At 34.8% G+C, this 17097-nt stretch overlaps 1 protein-coding gene across 2 annotated transcripts in view; it reads right to left on the bottom strand.

The window, feature by feature from the left end:
- The window catches only part of VPS13B (vacuolar protein sorting 13 homolog B), a 475565-nt gene that overhangs the window by 375473 nt on the left and 82995 nt on the right, over positions 1 to 17097 (bottom strand). For both annotated transcript variants that reach the window (XM_074145995.1, XM_074145994.1), the window contains exon 15: positions 16169 to 16293. In XM_074145995.1, coding sequence (XP_074002096.1) covers positions 16169 to 16293 — 125 coding nt within the window. The remainder of the gene's footprint in view (positions 1 to 16168; positions 16294 to 17097) is intronic.

Genomic DNA, 17097 nt, shown 5'->3' with positions numbered 1-17097 from the left:
TGGGAAGGAAGGAAGAAGGTGGAAAACCTTTTTCAGAAAAATTCAGGAAAAACATGACTCCACAATAATTCCATTTAAATAACACGTTTGTATTAACAAATTCATGTACTTCAGAGGGAGGTCTGTGAAGAGCTGTGACAATCACAGCACACAATATGACAGTGGAAAAGATTTTGCTTTAAAAGTTTGCCTATTCATTTAATACATATTACAGCTACTGTACTAAACTGTTCTAAATATAAAGCTTAATTTTCACATAAAATAGTCCCTTATGGGTAATAGCAGTGTATGAAATTTTTTTAACAGTATGCAAATTCTACACTTATTGTACTTTAGCAATCCCATAGGTATGAAGTCTACTGGTCCTTTTCAGATAACTTTGGAGGAATGGGAAGTTGAAGAAAATAAATCCTTTTTTATAGAAAAAAAAAATCAAGGCAGGGGGGAGTTTTGTACCATGTGTGCAGCAAATGTTGCTTAAAGGAAATTTTAACTAGACCTGGCTACTGATGAAAGTGCATTTATAATTCAGGATTTATTATAATAGTTTTGAAACACAAATAATGCATTTAAAAGAACTTAAAATACAAGTTTGCTACCAAAATGCACCTGTTAATACAGAAAATCCATCATTAATAAGGTACTGAGCTATATTTAGCCAAGTTTTATGACCCAAGAGATATATTCAAGCAATAATTGAAAATACAAGTACAAATAAGTTTTTCAGTAAACTAAGTCAGATCTGTGTTTCTATATTGTATCATTAAATTTGTATTAAGCAACTGAATGTGACTTCATATCAAAACTCATCACCATATTAAAACAGTTATGGCACATAGTCAGAGTCTAAAACCATTATTTAAACTGTACTTTAAAACTGTAACAACAATAGAAATAATTATTTCTCAAATCTTTACACTCAAGAGTTAAGATGCAGTTCTGAACATATGTTCATTTAACTGAACAGGTTAAAAACCTACCAATTCAAACACTCTTCTCTAGGGGAAAATAAATCCTAATGTAACTAGCAGGATAGGCTACTCATTAAAGCTGAACTTGGACAAGTTCCAGAATAAATTTAAGGAAATATGAACAAGCAAGTCTTGCTGTGTAGTGGCACGGAGTGAAAATGAATCTGTCCTAATTAAACGATTTTTAAATACACTTTGGTTGTACCCAGTTTGCTGACAAACTGTAATACAGACTTGCTGAAATATTTGGATAAAACTGGCATACCATTAAAGAAAATAGTTTTCTTCGCTGTTTTTGAATGAAAACATGAATTGGTCCTTATTATACACCACGCATAGGCACCAATATAACCAATCCATGTAAGTTCACAGGCCTGCTATGAAATATTTTCAGTCTGTAGACGTTAGGAACAGCAACTCATTCTTTTAAAATCAACACCTCAGAGTGATTGAAAGAATATAGTGGTGAACAGCTGGCTCCAGAGGTTTATATAGAGTCCCCAACTGCAAAGCTGGAACCTGCAAAATGTTTCCAAAAATTTAATTTTTGTTATTACTCATATCCTGTACAGTAAAATACGGTTAGTTCATTTTTTCCAAAATAACAAAACTAGTAACCTGCTACTAGAACCCAGCAACTGTGCCTTAGAAGAACCTGAATGTAATTTAAATGCCTAAATAATGTCACTCAGCATTTGCACACCCTTCCTCTTAGGCAAAGGGAAAACGTATGCTGGTTTTGTATTTGACATGAACAAAGGCTTCATCTACATACCTACAAAAAATCCAGATTTCTACTTAATCTGATCTTTCATATCAATTTTAAGAAAATGAAAATTCTGATCCTTTTCTTAACATTTAAGCAACTATTATTGGGTAAGGGAAGCAATGTCCAGCTAATAAATTACAAATATCAAAACTCTGAAGGGAGCACACAGGGAGAAGAAGAAAGGGAAAGGAAGTTAACCACTACATTCTTGGAATTATTATTTTTTTAAATGCAAGACTGAAGTCACTACTACTCACAATAAAAAACCGTCATGTCACATGTCTGCATACAGTAACAATTTTTACTTTTCAGACAGCAACATACAGGTTATTTGTGCTAGAGGGCCAAGTTAATTATTATGAAAAAATAATAATTAAACCCACTTTGGAACACTTCATAAATGAATGTCCTTCTGTAGGCTTCCCTAAAGGTTACCTGACATCTTATATCATCTCTTACACAGGTACATTTTCAGCAACTGCAGCTGCCTTGGCCTCTTATTTGTAGGAAACACCGCTAATCCTACAATTTATTACAAGGGAGAAAACTATGAATTTCACCAACTTTTTCTCTTTTTTTGGATTAGTAAACAAATTAACTTTTTCTTTCTGAAAATTTTAGAGATGGGATTAGAAGAAAACACAATCATTTCAAAACTGACTTCTGTATAGTATTTTTTTAACATCAGTTATGGAATTGAAATTGTCAGTGATGAAAAACGTTTGCAAAGTGTTAATTCATATGTGAACGTCAGCAAATAAATGGATTTCCTTGAAACAATTGTGAAAACAAAACAATGCAGGCTAAGTACAAGCTTCAATACATCTTAGAAAATGAACAGAGAATAGTCAGTACAGTGTGTGTGTTAATGGAACAATAAAATTTAGCCTTATACAGCAAAGCAAAAATAGATGCACTATTACAAGAACAAATACAATTACTAAAGTCAAACAAATACTAAAAGGAAGAAATCTTGCAAAAAGAATCCCTTTGAAGCAAAGAATGCAAGACTCTACATACATGCTAGGAGCTCTAAACTTTTATTGTTTTTAAAATCATTTAAGCTTGTTTTGTTACATCTGGACATTAAAAATGATAATAATTATTAAAAATTATTAAAATTATTCTTACATGCAAGTAATAGGACTGTTTTTTGAAGCAACAAGGAAGCAAAAAGCAGTGACCTCAGTAGGATGGGTTTATATGCTGTGAGACACCAAGAGAAAATGTCAAAAGGTGCAAGAAAAAACAAAGATCTGGAATGTGAGGGTAGGAAAGTCTAAATTGCCTTCAGCTTGAATCCAGCTACACTAAGCATCAGAAGAGTCTTTTCACCCACTGGATTAAAAGTTTAAGAAAGGAAGAAAGCAGTCTATCTCCACTTCCAGTTAAGTCATTACCTATGTCTCAAAATGCAACAGATTTGAACTAAAGATTTGTTGATACCAAGAAGGAATAACCCAACAAGCAGTTGGGTCTTCAGTCTTATGTTTGGACACGAGTGGTGGCTGCTGAACCTGTAATGCAGGAAGATGTTAAACCTGCAGCTGCATTAGAGAAAATATATTTAGGAAGTTTAGATCAAATTCACCTTGTTGAGTTTGGGAAAGCGCATCAATGGGACAGATGCTACAGATTTGAACTCTCACCAAACTGCAAGTGGAGGTCAGTCACTAATTGCTATTTCTTCCTTTGAAAAAAACCTCTTTTTCTAATAACTAGTTAATATCTGTCTCCAGAAACAATCATTAAAATGATATGAGCAATCTAGAAAAGAATAACATTCCAAGTTCTCTGCTCTGAGATTACAGTATGAGTCTTCAGTCTTCTTCGTGTCCTTTATATGGTTAGCTTTACATACATCATCTACCAACTGAATCTTGTGCATAAAGTTGTATCTTTGAAGAACTGCATCTTCAGAACTCCAGAAGGTGGGGGGGGAAAGGGGGGAATGAGAAAATAAGGGATAAGAAACTCTCCTCATGGAATGCAATTAATGCCAGTTTAGGACATTTTTTCTTACTAACCCTTTAAACATCTATTCTTTCCTTATTTCCGTAAGAAAGTCTGTAACTTCTTCATTTGAATTTAGGAATCTTATTGCCATTGGTTATGGCTATTGTTTGGGACAAGGGAAGAGATATAACATTTAGCTGCATTATGTCCAGCAAGATCCAAATATAACGATCATGAGAAAAATTGGTTCTCAGTACAGAGACCAAAGCTCAAAACATATATTTAAAAAACAAAAACAAAAAAAAAAAAAAAAAAAACAAAAAAAAACAACCAAGAAAGAAAGAAGTCCAGAAAGAAACAAGGACTTTCTATAGGGAGCCAGTGTCTTCATGAGGGTAGTACAGAGGGAATCAGACCAGACGCAAAGCACTTCTATATCTACCATTTCAGTTGTGCCTCGTATCTTTTCGGGAGAACTAGTTCCTACTCGGAAAAGCAGCAATGCCAAAATAAATGCAATAATTGTCATTTACCTCCTGGTAAATGACAACCCCTGACGGTGGTGGAAATCATCAGGAACTTGGAGATGCTGTAATAAACAACTGCAGATAATCAAGACCACCAAAACCACCAGAAGTAACCAGGTAAGAGTTGCTAGTGTCCACAAACGTCCAGACAGCAAAGGTCTGTGTTTATTAAAACAAACCATGAGCTATTTGTAGCTTTTGTAAATTCATTATTTGTAATGTAAATACATTATTTGTAGCTTTTTTAAACCCAATCTCAGTAGCCACAGGGGTGGAACAGTGTTTGGGAAACTGCCTTCCCACAGAAGCAGCCTGCTTTACTGTCCAGAGAAGCAACTTCTCCCCCCCTCATCTCCTCCTTCCCCTTTCACACACTCCCAGAAGCAGCAGCAACAGCCAGTAAATCAATCCTCTAAATCTGCCACACAGAGCCATTTGGTTGCCATTAGCAGGTAAAACAGGGAGCCAGGAGGGCTCAGAAACACGCTGGTGCTCAATGAAGAAAACTGCGGAGACAAACACAGGCATCTGCTGAACATGATGCTACAAAACAGGAATAGGACATGAAGGCTGCTGCCATTTGGCAAGGAGAACCATGCTTAATCTGGTGTTATCGGGGGAGCAAAAGTCTTGCCTGGCAGCCCCGAAAACAGCAACTACAACCACCATCCTTTCATGCTGTCAGAAAAAAGAGCAGGAGCTCTCAGAAACCACCCCTTCAAGCTGAGCGAAATTCACACAGTCAATTCAGCAGCTAATAATACAGTCAGTTACAAGTATTTTTGTAGGACACAGGATACGATTTTTGTAGGATAGAATTTTTTTAATTAATAGAAGCACAAGTAAGGATTTTTTGATATGAATTTCTACCCAATATGACCTTTTAAAATTGCACTTTTAAGTTACTGTCAAATCACTTCTTTTATTCCCAGCAGAGCTGCAAAATTTGGCTTCTTAAATACAAATTAGTTATCTCCATATAAATTTATTTCAAAATGTGCAGATATTTCATTTCTTAATCCACTCCATTCTATTAATGATTTCAAATTTCAAACTTTTTTCCTACACCAAATTTGCACTGTGACTTTCCTCTCTGCTATTTCTTACACCACTTTGGAAATTATCAGACATATTCAAAAATTACATGTACATTATTTAGAAGAAAACAGCCCAGCTCATGGGCCCTATCTATGGTGAGGACCTTTCCATTTGCCAGATCCAGCACAGCTGACCACTATCCTCTGACCAGACCCTATCCTCTAGGAGGAAAAACATGAGCATAAAGTTGTATTTTATGCAGAGGAAAAGTTGCTATCCCAGAAGTCTGACCCTTCTCTAAACAACACAGATGTGAAGAATGCAGATATGGTGAACAGAGGCTTTGTTTTCTTCTCATCTGAGGACATCTCCTGAAGTAAGGATATTAGCAAGTCTTGCAAACTAGGAACAGTGGCTTGTGAGAGTTAACTGAGATAGAAGATGACTCCTCTTTCCAGGGAGCAAGGAAGAGGAACTGCTTCGAGCAGGAACAGTCACAAGGACAGATAACAGACTTTGTTGTCTTAGAGAAAGCTATGGAACTTGCAGGGCATTCTCCCAACCCTTGAAGAAACTGCAAGACAGAAGGTGACAGAAGATGACAGTGACATTTAAGAAGGAAAGAGGCACAAAAAGGCTCACAATTATCTTCCTCTCACAAGTTTCAGACAGTAAGAGGAAAAAGAATGAAAAAAAAAAAATCAATACAGTGGGATTAAGGCACAAGGATAGAGAACATACACCAAGAAAAAAAAAGAAACAAGTAAGAAAATGCAAAGGAAAAGAGGCATCTTTAGAGTATTTCCAATAAAATGTTTGGAAGATGGGAAGAACAGAAGAATAGAAGAAGCTCAAAGCACATGTGTAGAGAACAAGCTGTATGACTGAATCCTCTTTAAAAGTGCTTGGAAACTCAAAGTAGGGATTGGGAAAAATAAAAGTTTATTTAGAGCATTAAGAGAAAGATAGCTGTGGAATGAAATGCTGAGAAAGGGAACAGAAAGAAAATACATATAACTCATACACACACTAATACACACATACCCCTTCCTGCCTCCCCTTGCAAATTTCTCCTGTATACTATTTTTGAATACATAGTCTTAACTCATCTCTAAGTACTCCCACGAAAATTGTGTAAAACAAAAAAGTGACAAAATGTAGATAAATTTGCCTAAGTATTCTTTTCTTGAAGATTATTAACAGCTACAAAGTTGTTAGAAGATCGACAAAAACTCCCATTTTGTTTCCTCCATGAAAAGTTCAAAGTCCTTCTTGGGAACCAAAACAGTTTCAAATTCCCTGCTAAGGATTCAAGAGCTGAACACCACCTCAGCTTCAAGTAAACACTAACAACTGATGTAAATAAGAAACTTTGCCCAAGAAGGTAAATTGGTTAGGATTTGGAGTTTTCTGTGAATTTCTTCTACTAAATATTTTTGAATACTGCTTATTTTCCTTTATAAATGGATAAAATCTTTCGGCAGAAAAAGATGCATTTATAGTGAGAGAAAAAAAGGTTGTTTGAAATTCTGGCAAATTCTTTATAGCTAGACCATAAAGGTCAGAGGGGTAAGAAGGTACATGTCTGCATTAGCTAAAACAATATTTGAACTAAAATAGTGCACTGATGGAGATGACACAAGAAGAAAGTGCACAAGACTAAAAGATACAAGGTCATATTTCTGTATTCACAGGCAACTACTGAATTCCATTAAATCCATAAATGTAAATAAAAGCATCTAATTCCACTCTTCTTTGCCTGAAAGTACCCCAAACGCCAATTCTAGGGTTTTTTGAGACAGAAGTTACAGCATCAAAAGGAAGTTGCTGGAAGGAGGGTGGTGGTGGTGGTGGTTTGGTTTTGCCATTACCAGAATATGCCTTTAACATAGCAAAGGATGGATCAAGGGTATCATCAACAGCAAGGTTGTGCTCGTGGACAAGGTGTGCTAATGATTCACATCTATACACTGCAGAAACAATATATCAGCAGAAAGAGTATAAAGGCTGTTAAAATAACTCTATTGCGGCCTCATTAAGTAACTTCAAAGAATTTTAGGAGATATCAGAAGCTATTTACAGCAAAATATTAAATCTTAGTACATGCATAATACTTTTTACTTCAAATACTACAATTATTGTTAAATCTAAACTTACCATCTTAAACATTGACTCCGCCATTGATGTTACACCATCCATTCCCCAAAATAATATAAACTTTGAAGCAGATTCTATGGATATAGTTTTTTATTCAGTTTTGGTCTATTCACTGTCTCATTACGTCTATTTCATTTCTTAAAAACTTCACAAGGCCCAATAAGTTTTCAAGACCATCAAAATTATCACATACACACATACTGAGGAAAAGATACTGTCAGTAAAACACATCAGAAAAACATTTCCTTGCTATAATATGTATACACAGCCAAATTCGAGATGTATGCACAATAAAACTAGAGTATAACAAATAGCCTCTTTCTCTGAACATTTGTGTCAGTGACAGCATTATTACATTTCCATTTTCCCTTCTTTTAAAAATACAAAAATCAGACTCTTAACTGTGTCATTCTGCATGTATATGCACATTTCTTGACTATCAAAGGAATATTCTAATCAGGCTAACCAAATATACTTCCTTCTGTTCGATTGTTCATTTTGGAATCATTCATTAAATGCAAAGGATATGCTAGTTAAACATCAGAAAATTCATTAAAATTTATTTTAAAATCCTGCAGGCTTTTGTTTAAAAAATGTACATGCTATAACGGATAAAAATTCTCATCAACTGAAAAATAAATCAACAATTCTTGTATTAGCATCTTAACTAACATAATCCTTTCTATTTCTTGCCTCAATATCAGAAGCACCTGAAACAGGTGTAACCTATTTCCAACTCTGTTCTGATAAACAGATTTTATTCTCACAGGTCACTGTTTTAGCGCCTCATCCCACACCAGCATGACTTCAGTTCCTCTCTTGTTTTTCCCCTTTTGTTCAAATTGCCCTCTAACATTCTCCTCCAAAACATGTCATACTAAAAAATCTAGTTCAGAAACTGGTAGTTAATGTCCTTTAGAAGATTAAAACCTAATTAAAAATCAGACAACGCCTACAGAACATACAGGCCCAATAGAGGTCCAAACATTAGTGTGTGTTCAACAAAGTACCTGTTCCTCAGCATGTGCAGCTGACAGGTTACTTTTAAAATAAGTTAAAAGTGTTGCCAAAGAAACAATAATACAAAAAATTATACAAAACTATAAAAAACTAGGATAAAAGTGCTTAAAGAAAAATGCTGAGGATGTTTCCTTGTACACAAACAATATACAAACACTTAGCCAAGAACAAAAGACAGATCCTGATCTATGAGGACTATTCCCACAGAAAAGAAAAAGCACATCTGGGTCACAGAGGGAACAAGCAAGAGGAGAATACAGCAAACAAATGATACTGGACGCAGGGCAGTATGCTTCTCCTACCCAGAGATAAGCACAGATAAAAGTAAAGCTGCTAAGGTATTATGGACAGGTGAACAGGTTAACATGCTGCTCCAAGTGAAGATAAATACAGATTTTATTTTTTTTAATAAAATGTTTCTGTCACCATTTATCATGGTTATCAAATGCAACTGAGTGTCACATTAACAGGCAAAATTCTGGAGAAATAAAGGACAAACACTGTGTGTGAATAATTGCCACCACTGAATCTTTCTGGCCAGAGTTTACATGGGTAAACCCTCATAAACTGAGAATATCACTGAAATTCCTAACCAGAGCATCTGTCACCCATTTAGAGGCCAGCCCAGCCTAAACCACAACACCAGATACTTTCTACAGATAGTGGTAATACTAAGAGAAACAGAATTTCCAAATACATCCAATACAAAAGCAATATATATCAGGGATTTATGTTTTCTTTAGTATTTATGCCGCAGAACAGCACTTCAGCTTTAAGACAGTAAGTTTTTCATACCTTTCATCAGTCTCAAGTAAAGAAAATGTGGCTTTAAACCTGAAAATCTTACACATTTTGAAATAAATACCATTTTCTTGTTTCTAGTACAAATGTCAGCAAATACTGATGGCAACAGTTACAACAGCCAGGATAAAGTATTCACCATGTGCAACCACTTTCCCTGGACAGGTCTTAGTTACTAGGCTTAATTTACTTTCACTGAAGAGACTGGACAATTAATTAGTTTAAGTAACTACACTGGAAACACTACAGATAACCACCCTTTACTGTCAACTCTGCTGAATTTCCTCCTCATGGACAATAATAAAAAAATGCAACTGCTTTCATTTTACATTGATTAAAAATACACTTTTAACACATTTGTTGAATGCTGTCTGCCACATCTGCTGAGAAGCGGTAACATTAGATCTGAACTAGATTTAAAAAAAAAAATTAAACTAGAGGTTTCCAACTGAAGTTAATTTATAATCACAGTAATCAAGCTGCCAGTCATGTACTCAAAATGCAAAACTCCTCCCGGACAGAGGGTTCTTCTTGGTAACTGACAACAGCTCCTTCCAGAAGAGTGCAGTTGAAAGCTCCCCAACATGTTCATGTTGCAACTTGATACGTTAATATCACTGCAGATTAAAAAACGTTCCACACAAGTTCCTTACGAGTCTTCATCCTTACACACAAGCATGGCCTACCTTAACTTTTATAATGATAGATATGTTAAACAGTGTTATCAATGAAAAATCATTCTCCTTTTAAAACTGTTAAATCAACCTATACTACTGCTTATAATTTGCTATAATATATTGACATACCTACTCCTCAAACAAAAAGCCGCTCAGTAAACCAAACTTCCAAAAGTGTCAAGTTCATTGCTCACAAACCCATACCAAAAACAGCTACCAATAAACTTTTTTTTAAAAAAGTTTGATTTAGTGTTACGTTCTTTGATGCATTTTCTAGGCAATGGCAGAGAAGCACACAATGCCAAAGCAATCCCACATACTCCCTAGACTGATTGTTCACATCTGAGGCAATTCTACACAACCACCTCTGCAGAACCCAAGAGAATGACTGTTTCTGTCTGGTTTTGCACAGCCTGTATCACTGGCATATCTCAATAGTTCAAACAGGTTTTTACATGTGCTAGTTCTAACTCAGATGATGCTGATGTGGCTGAAACTCTCTCCGGTCCCATACACTGATTGCATCTGTTCAGGCACGCAATCTCAGATCTTTTCTGTTTCGAAGGATACCCTGAATTTTCATCTGGCAGTTATATCCAATTACTGACATAACTAATAGTCACAACTGAATGCTACAAAATGAGTTTCATGTGTTTTCAACCTGTTTCTGCTTCTGACCCAGGAACAGAGCATGCCCCTCAACTGCCCATGTGAAATACAATCCGCATCCAATCTAAATTGACATTACTCTTGATTTACTGTGACTAGTCAATAAAATAAGCTGCCAAAATCAAGACACAAGTGTCAATTTATTAGAAAACTTCCTAGATTTATGATCTAATGTTACAGTCTGTGGATATCTGGCTCTGTGTTTCCTGACAGCAGGGTCCACTTGCCTCTTACTAGCACAACTGCACTGAACAGCTACTTCTCATGACTCTTAAACTCACAAATCTACTGTGATTCCTAGTTACAAAGCAGCATTTCTCCACTGGACATGACCTGAGAAGATATTTCAATCAAAAAAGTAACAAAGACAGACAGTTCACCTGATCCCCCATTATACAATTTTAGTCCTCTTTTCAGTAAGCAGCAAATCCGAGTATCTCCTACTGTCATCACAGTAGTACCTTGCTGGTAAAGGCCATGTCAGCAGGAGCTAATTTCCTTGCTAAAGAACTTCTTACCATGGAAGAAGCCAGATCTTCATCTACCACACTGCTTGTGGATCAACATTAATTGCTCTCACTCTGGTCAATTCATTGTGATACCAGTAAATTTCAAGATACCAGAATTTTCAAGATGATCCATAAAGCAGACATGAGCAGGTCCACATGCTGACTCATACTAGACCTTATAATGACCTTACTGGATTGTATACGGAGTCTAATGATGAATTCTGTCAGTAAGAATGCAGTTGTATGGCACACCACTACCTGGCTTTGATTAAGAAAGGGATGTTTGCCTTGTAAGGGATATATGATGGAAGAAAATGGAAGTAAAGCTGTATAAAAATACAAACAGCTTTACAGTAACAAAAGTTTGAGCAGAAACCCAAACAGTAATAACACAAGGTCTTTAGAATCCTCATGTTCTGTAATGTTTAATATTAAAGTTGGAAATTAAAAAAGTTTGAATTGTGTACAAAGCAACTACACGGTGACAAAGTCAAAATAAAAGCTATGAAGCCAGGTAAGAAAACATAAAACGCTGATGGTTCAGGTTGCTGGCAAAATACGTTTCTCAATATCACTGTATAATAGTTAGCCAAAAGGAGGTTATGGCCTAACATGCCAATCTAATGTAAATGTAACAGATTCTAGAGACATAGTAAATATTTACCTGTACAGTTCAATCTGTGTTGAAATATTAAGAACAGATATATTCTATAAATGTTCTTAAGGGTTCATAAAAACAAAGTCTAGAGAAAATACACATATATATTCCTTGTGAGGATCTCTGTATCTAGGTTTCGGTAGTGATCTTTCCGTACTGTGAGGGCACAGATTAATAAAATAACTGTGTCAGGACTGTAATCCACAGCTTTCACAAGTGAAACAAGTGAAATATCTCTGGACAGCTGAGGTAACCAGCATACGATACGTGTGACTTTAACAGCAGAGCAAATTTTAAACTTTCGTCAATAATGATTAGCTCTTTAACAAAAAACACTGAAGGAAAAAGACACAATGCCAACACAAATCAAATCTCATGTTGTCAAGAATCCTTCCTGATCAGAGACTGCTTGAGTAAGATTAGCACACTGCCTATTATGTTTAAGCTAAAATGTATTTCCTACAGAGAATAGTTCAAAAATAAAAAGAATCTTTGTAAAAATTATATTCAGTTAGTCTCTTAAAGATTTTTTTCTGTTTACTAGTAATTATTTAGATCTACTTGCAAGTTTCTTTTTCAGATTTTTGTTCTGATAGACTAATGATTCAAGAACAATCAATTAACTGCTCTGTACTCTCTCATAATTAGAGTGTAGGCCATGAAATCCTAGATACTAATTTACCCAGCAGGTCCTCAACTTGTTCATAAAAGATTCACCCACACTCAAATTTAACATGACCAGCTATTAGTCAAATCTGTACTGGTGCTTCCTTGCAGAGAGCAAATGAGCAGCTATTGCTCTGGTCTCAAAATGAAAAAGAGGAGACTCATTATCAAGGAAACAGACCCCTTGAAAGTAGACTACTGGACTAAGAAGATGAATAGAAAGGATGGCAGGGATAGATCGCATATTCCCCATTTATAATCTTATTCCACCACTGTTTAAAGTCTCAAAAGGTGTCACAGGTGGAGACAGTGAGAACCTTCCCACAGACCTGATAAGGAAAACAAGAGTCTAGAGGAATGCTTGTCCACAGGAAGGGAATTTAGAGAAGACAGGTGAAGAAAAGAAGAAAAGCAATAAAAAACACTCACTTAGAACTGGACCAATATCGAGCTCAAAACATACAGACAACACAGTTCACTATCAATCCAGATATCAGAAAAATAAAGGAAGGCTATTCAGAACCTATATTCTTTAATGTTACTTTAATATTCTGAAGAAGTGCAATATAGTGATATTTTTTTAAGTGATAGAGGGCTATAACATTCAAGTGTCTTACAGTAGATTATCTCATCTGTTACCACAGATACTGTAGCCAAAAATAAAAAAAAAAACTAATTCCTCTCAAAATTTTTGTTTGGCAATAAACATTCTTGTCATCCATTCTAGGCTTTTAACCTTATTCTGCTAATTCTCAGTTGTTTTTAGACATCCTCCTGAAAGCTTTGAAAGCTGCTTTACAATCTGGCATCCAACACTACATAAAGCAGTTGTAAAATATTGACATTAACATTGTATTTTGCATCTTGTTATGCTTGACCAAAACAAAAGACCAGATGTTTTTACTTTCAAATAAAAATAGATTAGTTATACAATTTAAAAGAAATTGAAGACTTAGTTAAATAGCGAGCTTCAGCACATTTCTTTTATAAAAAGAAAGTGTATTAACTGAAATTAAAACAGACATCAATCTAGTAGGCAAATGAAACAGCACTTTTCTAACATTTATGGCTATTTACTAGAATCTACTGTGCTGATGTTGATGAAATTTTATCTGTTAAAACACGTTACCAACGTTTATCAACTAGCTTTAAAAAATAAATATTAATACAGTATTTTAAACACCGTATACATTTTGAGATTATTATATTGAAACTAGAAAAGAAAGCTATTCTACTGATTTATGTCAGAAATAAAGTTGAGATTTTCACTGCTAACTCAAAACATACTACCTGAGGGATTCCATAACAGTTCATAAAATGTCTTTGTTTTTAAAAGGCATGGTCTGTGGTATATATTTTCTACGAAGAAATAGAAGAACACATGTAGCATCAGATGTGTGTACTTTAAGAAACTCTGGAATGTGAAATCTAAAAATCCAAATAAAGCAGGTGGTATAATTTGGGGGGGGCGGGGAGGGAGAGAGGACTGAATTTAAGTTTAATGACATTACCAGGTTATCCTACCAGACTAATTCTCACTCACTGCATGACTTCAATGAAGCTCTCAGTCCTCATGCTGATTTCGATTTAGTTCAAGTGCTATTTGATGCGTTTCATCTGGAGTTTTATTCACTTCAAACTACACTTCATTTAACCAGGCTGCTGCTGTACTCATTTGTTTTTCTACTTTATTACCCGCAAATTGGTGTTGCTTAGTTTAGATAAATTGTTGGAATAAGTTAATTTTATATAATTTTTATATAATTATTTCACACTGTTAATAAATAAATAAACTTTAGAAAGATATCATATCTCATTAAAAAAGTGAGAAAGCTATTAAAATTATTTTTAAATACACTAGACCACAATAAGTGTTGGTATTACAAGATTACTAATAAATGCTGATAGATGATTTGCTATTTTAAGGCAGGACCATTCCCCTGCCTCCACTCCCCAAAACTACTGCTCATTTTTATTTTTCTCTGTTATTAGTCTACCATACTCTATTTTCCAGCTGGGCACGCTTGTAACACAATGTATTTTTAATAGAGAGAGAAAGAGAGTGACCAAGATATAAAGCACAAGAGAGAAGCAGAGAATGCATGTGAGAGAATGCAAGCGCGAGACTGCGAGCGCGAGACCTTGGACATATGAGACAGAGCACGATGGCAAGTGTGCAACAGCACGTGTGGGAAAGCACGAGAAACCAAGCACGAGCAAGCAAGAGATTGAGCACAGCAAATGCAAGCACACACAAAAGAGAGCTCAAGTGCACCCATGAGAAAGCACTAGCACTTGAATAACATGAACTTGTCAGATGACAGACTTTTTTTCAACCATTTCTCATCTATAATACAATTTTTTGGTTTTGCACAACTAACCATGGGCTTTATAATGTACTAAATAAATTTAAGTTTACTACTAAACACTAATTTATTTCTACAGTTTAACAACAAGGATCACTAACTAGAGCTTAGTGCTAAATGTCAGGTCATGTCAGGAAAGGCTGTCAATCCCACCAAGTACTCCGATTAGTGCTGACTATGGGTTATCCCGGTGACATTTATTATTTTTCAGCAAGATGCTGCAACAGAACAGCAATTCATCTTAAGTGGTTAGCACATTGGTAAACTATTGATGGAAAATATGAGAAAGTCAATTAGGCTGCTACCACCTGGTGGTGTGCTGATTACGCTAAAAACCTCTTATATTTAACATGGTATCACAGCTTGTACAAGAAAAACTAGTATCTTCTCTAGCACTGTGAACATCACATATGTAGTCTTCTCTTTTTTGCTTTCTATCCCGTTAAACTTTTACGAAGAAATGACTGTTACAAATTACCTATACAATACAGAATGTTTGAAGCCAAAGTATTTAACACATTAACCTGTTTTTCTGTTATTTTGTCATTTTATGTAAGAAGGTTTTTTTATGGATTTAATTATAAAGTAGTATCACAGACAGCTACTGCTCAACATGAGGGACAGAGAAAACCAATGTTCTGTCCACAGTATTGCCAAAATGCATTTTCTTGAAGATAGTTTTTATAAATACTATTTATTAATAAAAATTTATTGACATTTATCATCACAAGATTAAACCTGTAGAACTGAATTTAAATACTGAATTTCCATGGCACTGAAGTAAGAAAAAAAATGATATAGCTCATGTAATACTAAAGCACAGAACTGTTCTCAGAACAAAAGTGTTTGCATTTAAAATCTGAAATGCTACAATCAGCTCAATACCTGATCACAATGTTAAAACAGTTCCAACTGTAAATAGTAAACAAAAATAAATCATTTTGTTGAGGTGTTTTGGGTTGGGTTGGTTTTCCCCTTCCCCTCCATTTCTTGCTTTTTATTGGGTTGAGTTACAACAGAAAGAGCTGACCTGTTAGGTCAGTTAAACATCAGGCTTGCCACCAGTATACAACTTCAGCTTTTGAATCCATTCAAGGAAGAACAGAAACTGTTTCACAGAATTCTACAAGGTCTAGAACAAAGCCATTTACTACAGGGCTTGCGTAGCCTGTTCTCTCATCCAACCTAGGGTCTAAAATGTTTATTAACAGCTATCCTTACAAAGAAATTTATTAACGATAATAGTCTTAATAGTAGAATATGATAGAAGAGACAGAAGTTTAGGGATATATATATGAAGCATATCATTTTTAAACCATTCAATTAGAAACACAAAACTAGTTGAGTATATTACTTAAGTACACTGTACATTCTTAATGCTTACCAATATTTGGGAAACTTGATCAGCTTGCCATAAACAGCAGTACTGAATGAGGGAATAACTGGAACAGGGAAGCAGTACAATCCTTTACTATCCAAGGAAGTCAGTGATGCTTGAAAACCAAATATCTGAAACAAATTAATTTGGTCAAAGTGTATACTATCACATGACGAGATCACTTTCAAGTTATTTTTATATCATAATATACATATTTTTTAAATATAGTTAATAAAATATGAAACAAATTGTGTATTATTTTTAGATAATTCCTTTTCCCCCAAACACAAAAAGCTAGAAAAATCTACGTAAAATAAATGTACCAGTAGGAATACATACAAAAATCTTTGCTTCACTCAAAAAATGTTGATGTTCTGCTGAATTTAAAAAAAATGCCAAATTATAATTAATCAACTAGAATACATTACTCTATATCCTTTAATTCTGCCAATTGCACATTGCCTTGCAAATAAAATGAACAAAATCACTTTTTGCAATTATAACATGGGCCTAAAAAAAAGTGGTAATTAAGGAAATGAGAAGCTTCTCTTCACAGCTTTATTTCTTAATAAGAGCATCTAAAGAAAGCTTGATCACAATTGTTTTTTATGATTTTTCCTTGTTTGATAGAAAATAAATGGTTGTAGAGTTGACTTTTTAACATGCTGTACCACCATTCACATAAGAACAGAACACTTTGGTCTATATTCACCTAGCAAATAAAGCCTATAAAAATCAAAATTGTAGTCCACATTTTGCAAACAGTGATCAAACAGCTGCTAAAAACTTTTTGAATAGAAAAAAATTCCCTTAAATTGAAAAACATACAGATGACTTGCACGATCACCATCCAATCACTTTAAATGTGACAGAAGGTAGTTTTCAGAGAAAACAAAGCTTGTCTCGCATTTCTGGCAGAGTTTGTTTTATGTAGA

This window comes from Numenius arquata, chromosome 3 (assembly GCF_964106895.1).
Source record: "Numenius arquata chromosome 3, bNumArq3.hap1.1, whole genome shotgun sequence".
NCBI classification, from domain to species: Eukaryota; Metazoa; Chordata; class Aves; order Charadriiformes; family Scolopacidae; genus Numenius; species Numenius arquata.
The sequence above is the reverse complement of the archived record's forward strand: the minus strand, read 5'-3'. Positions and strand labels throughout refer to the sequence as shown.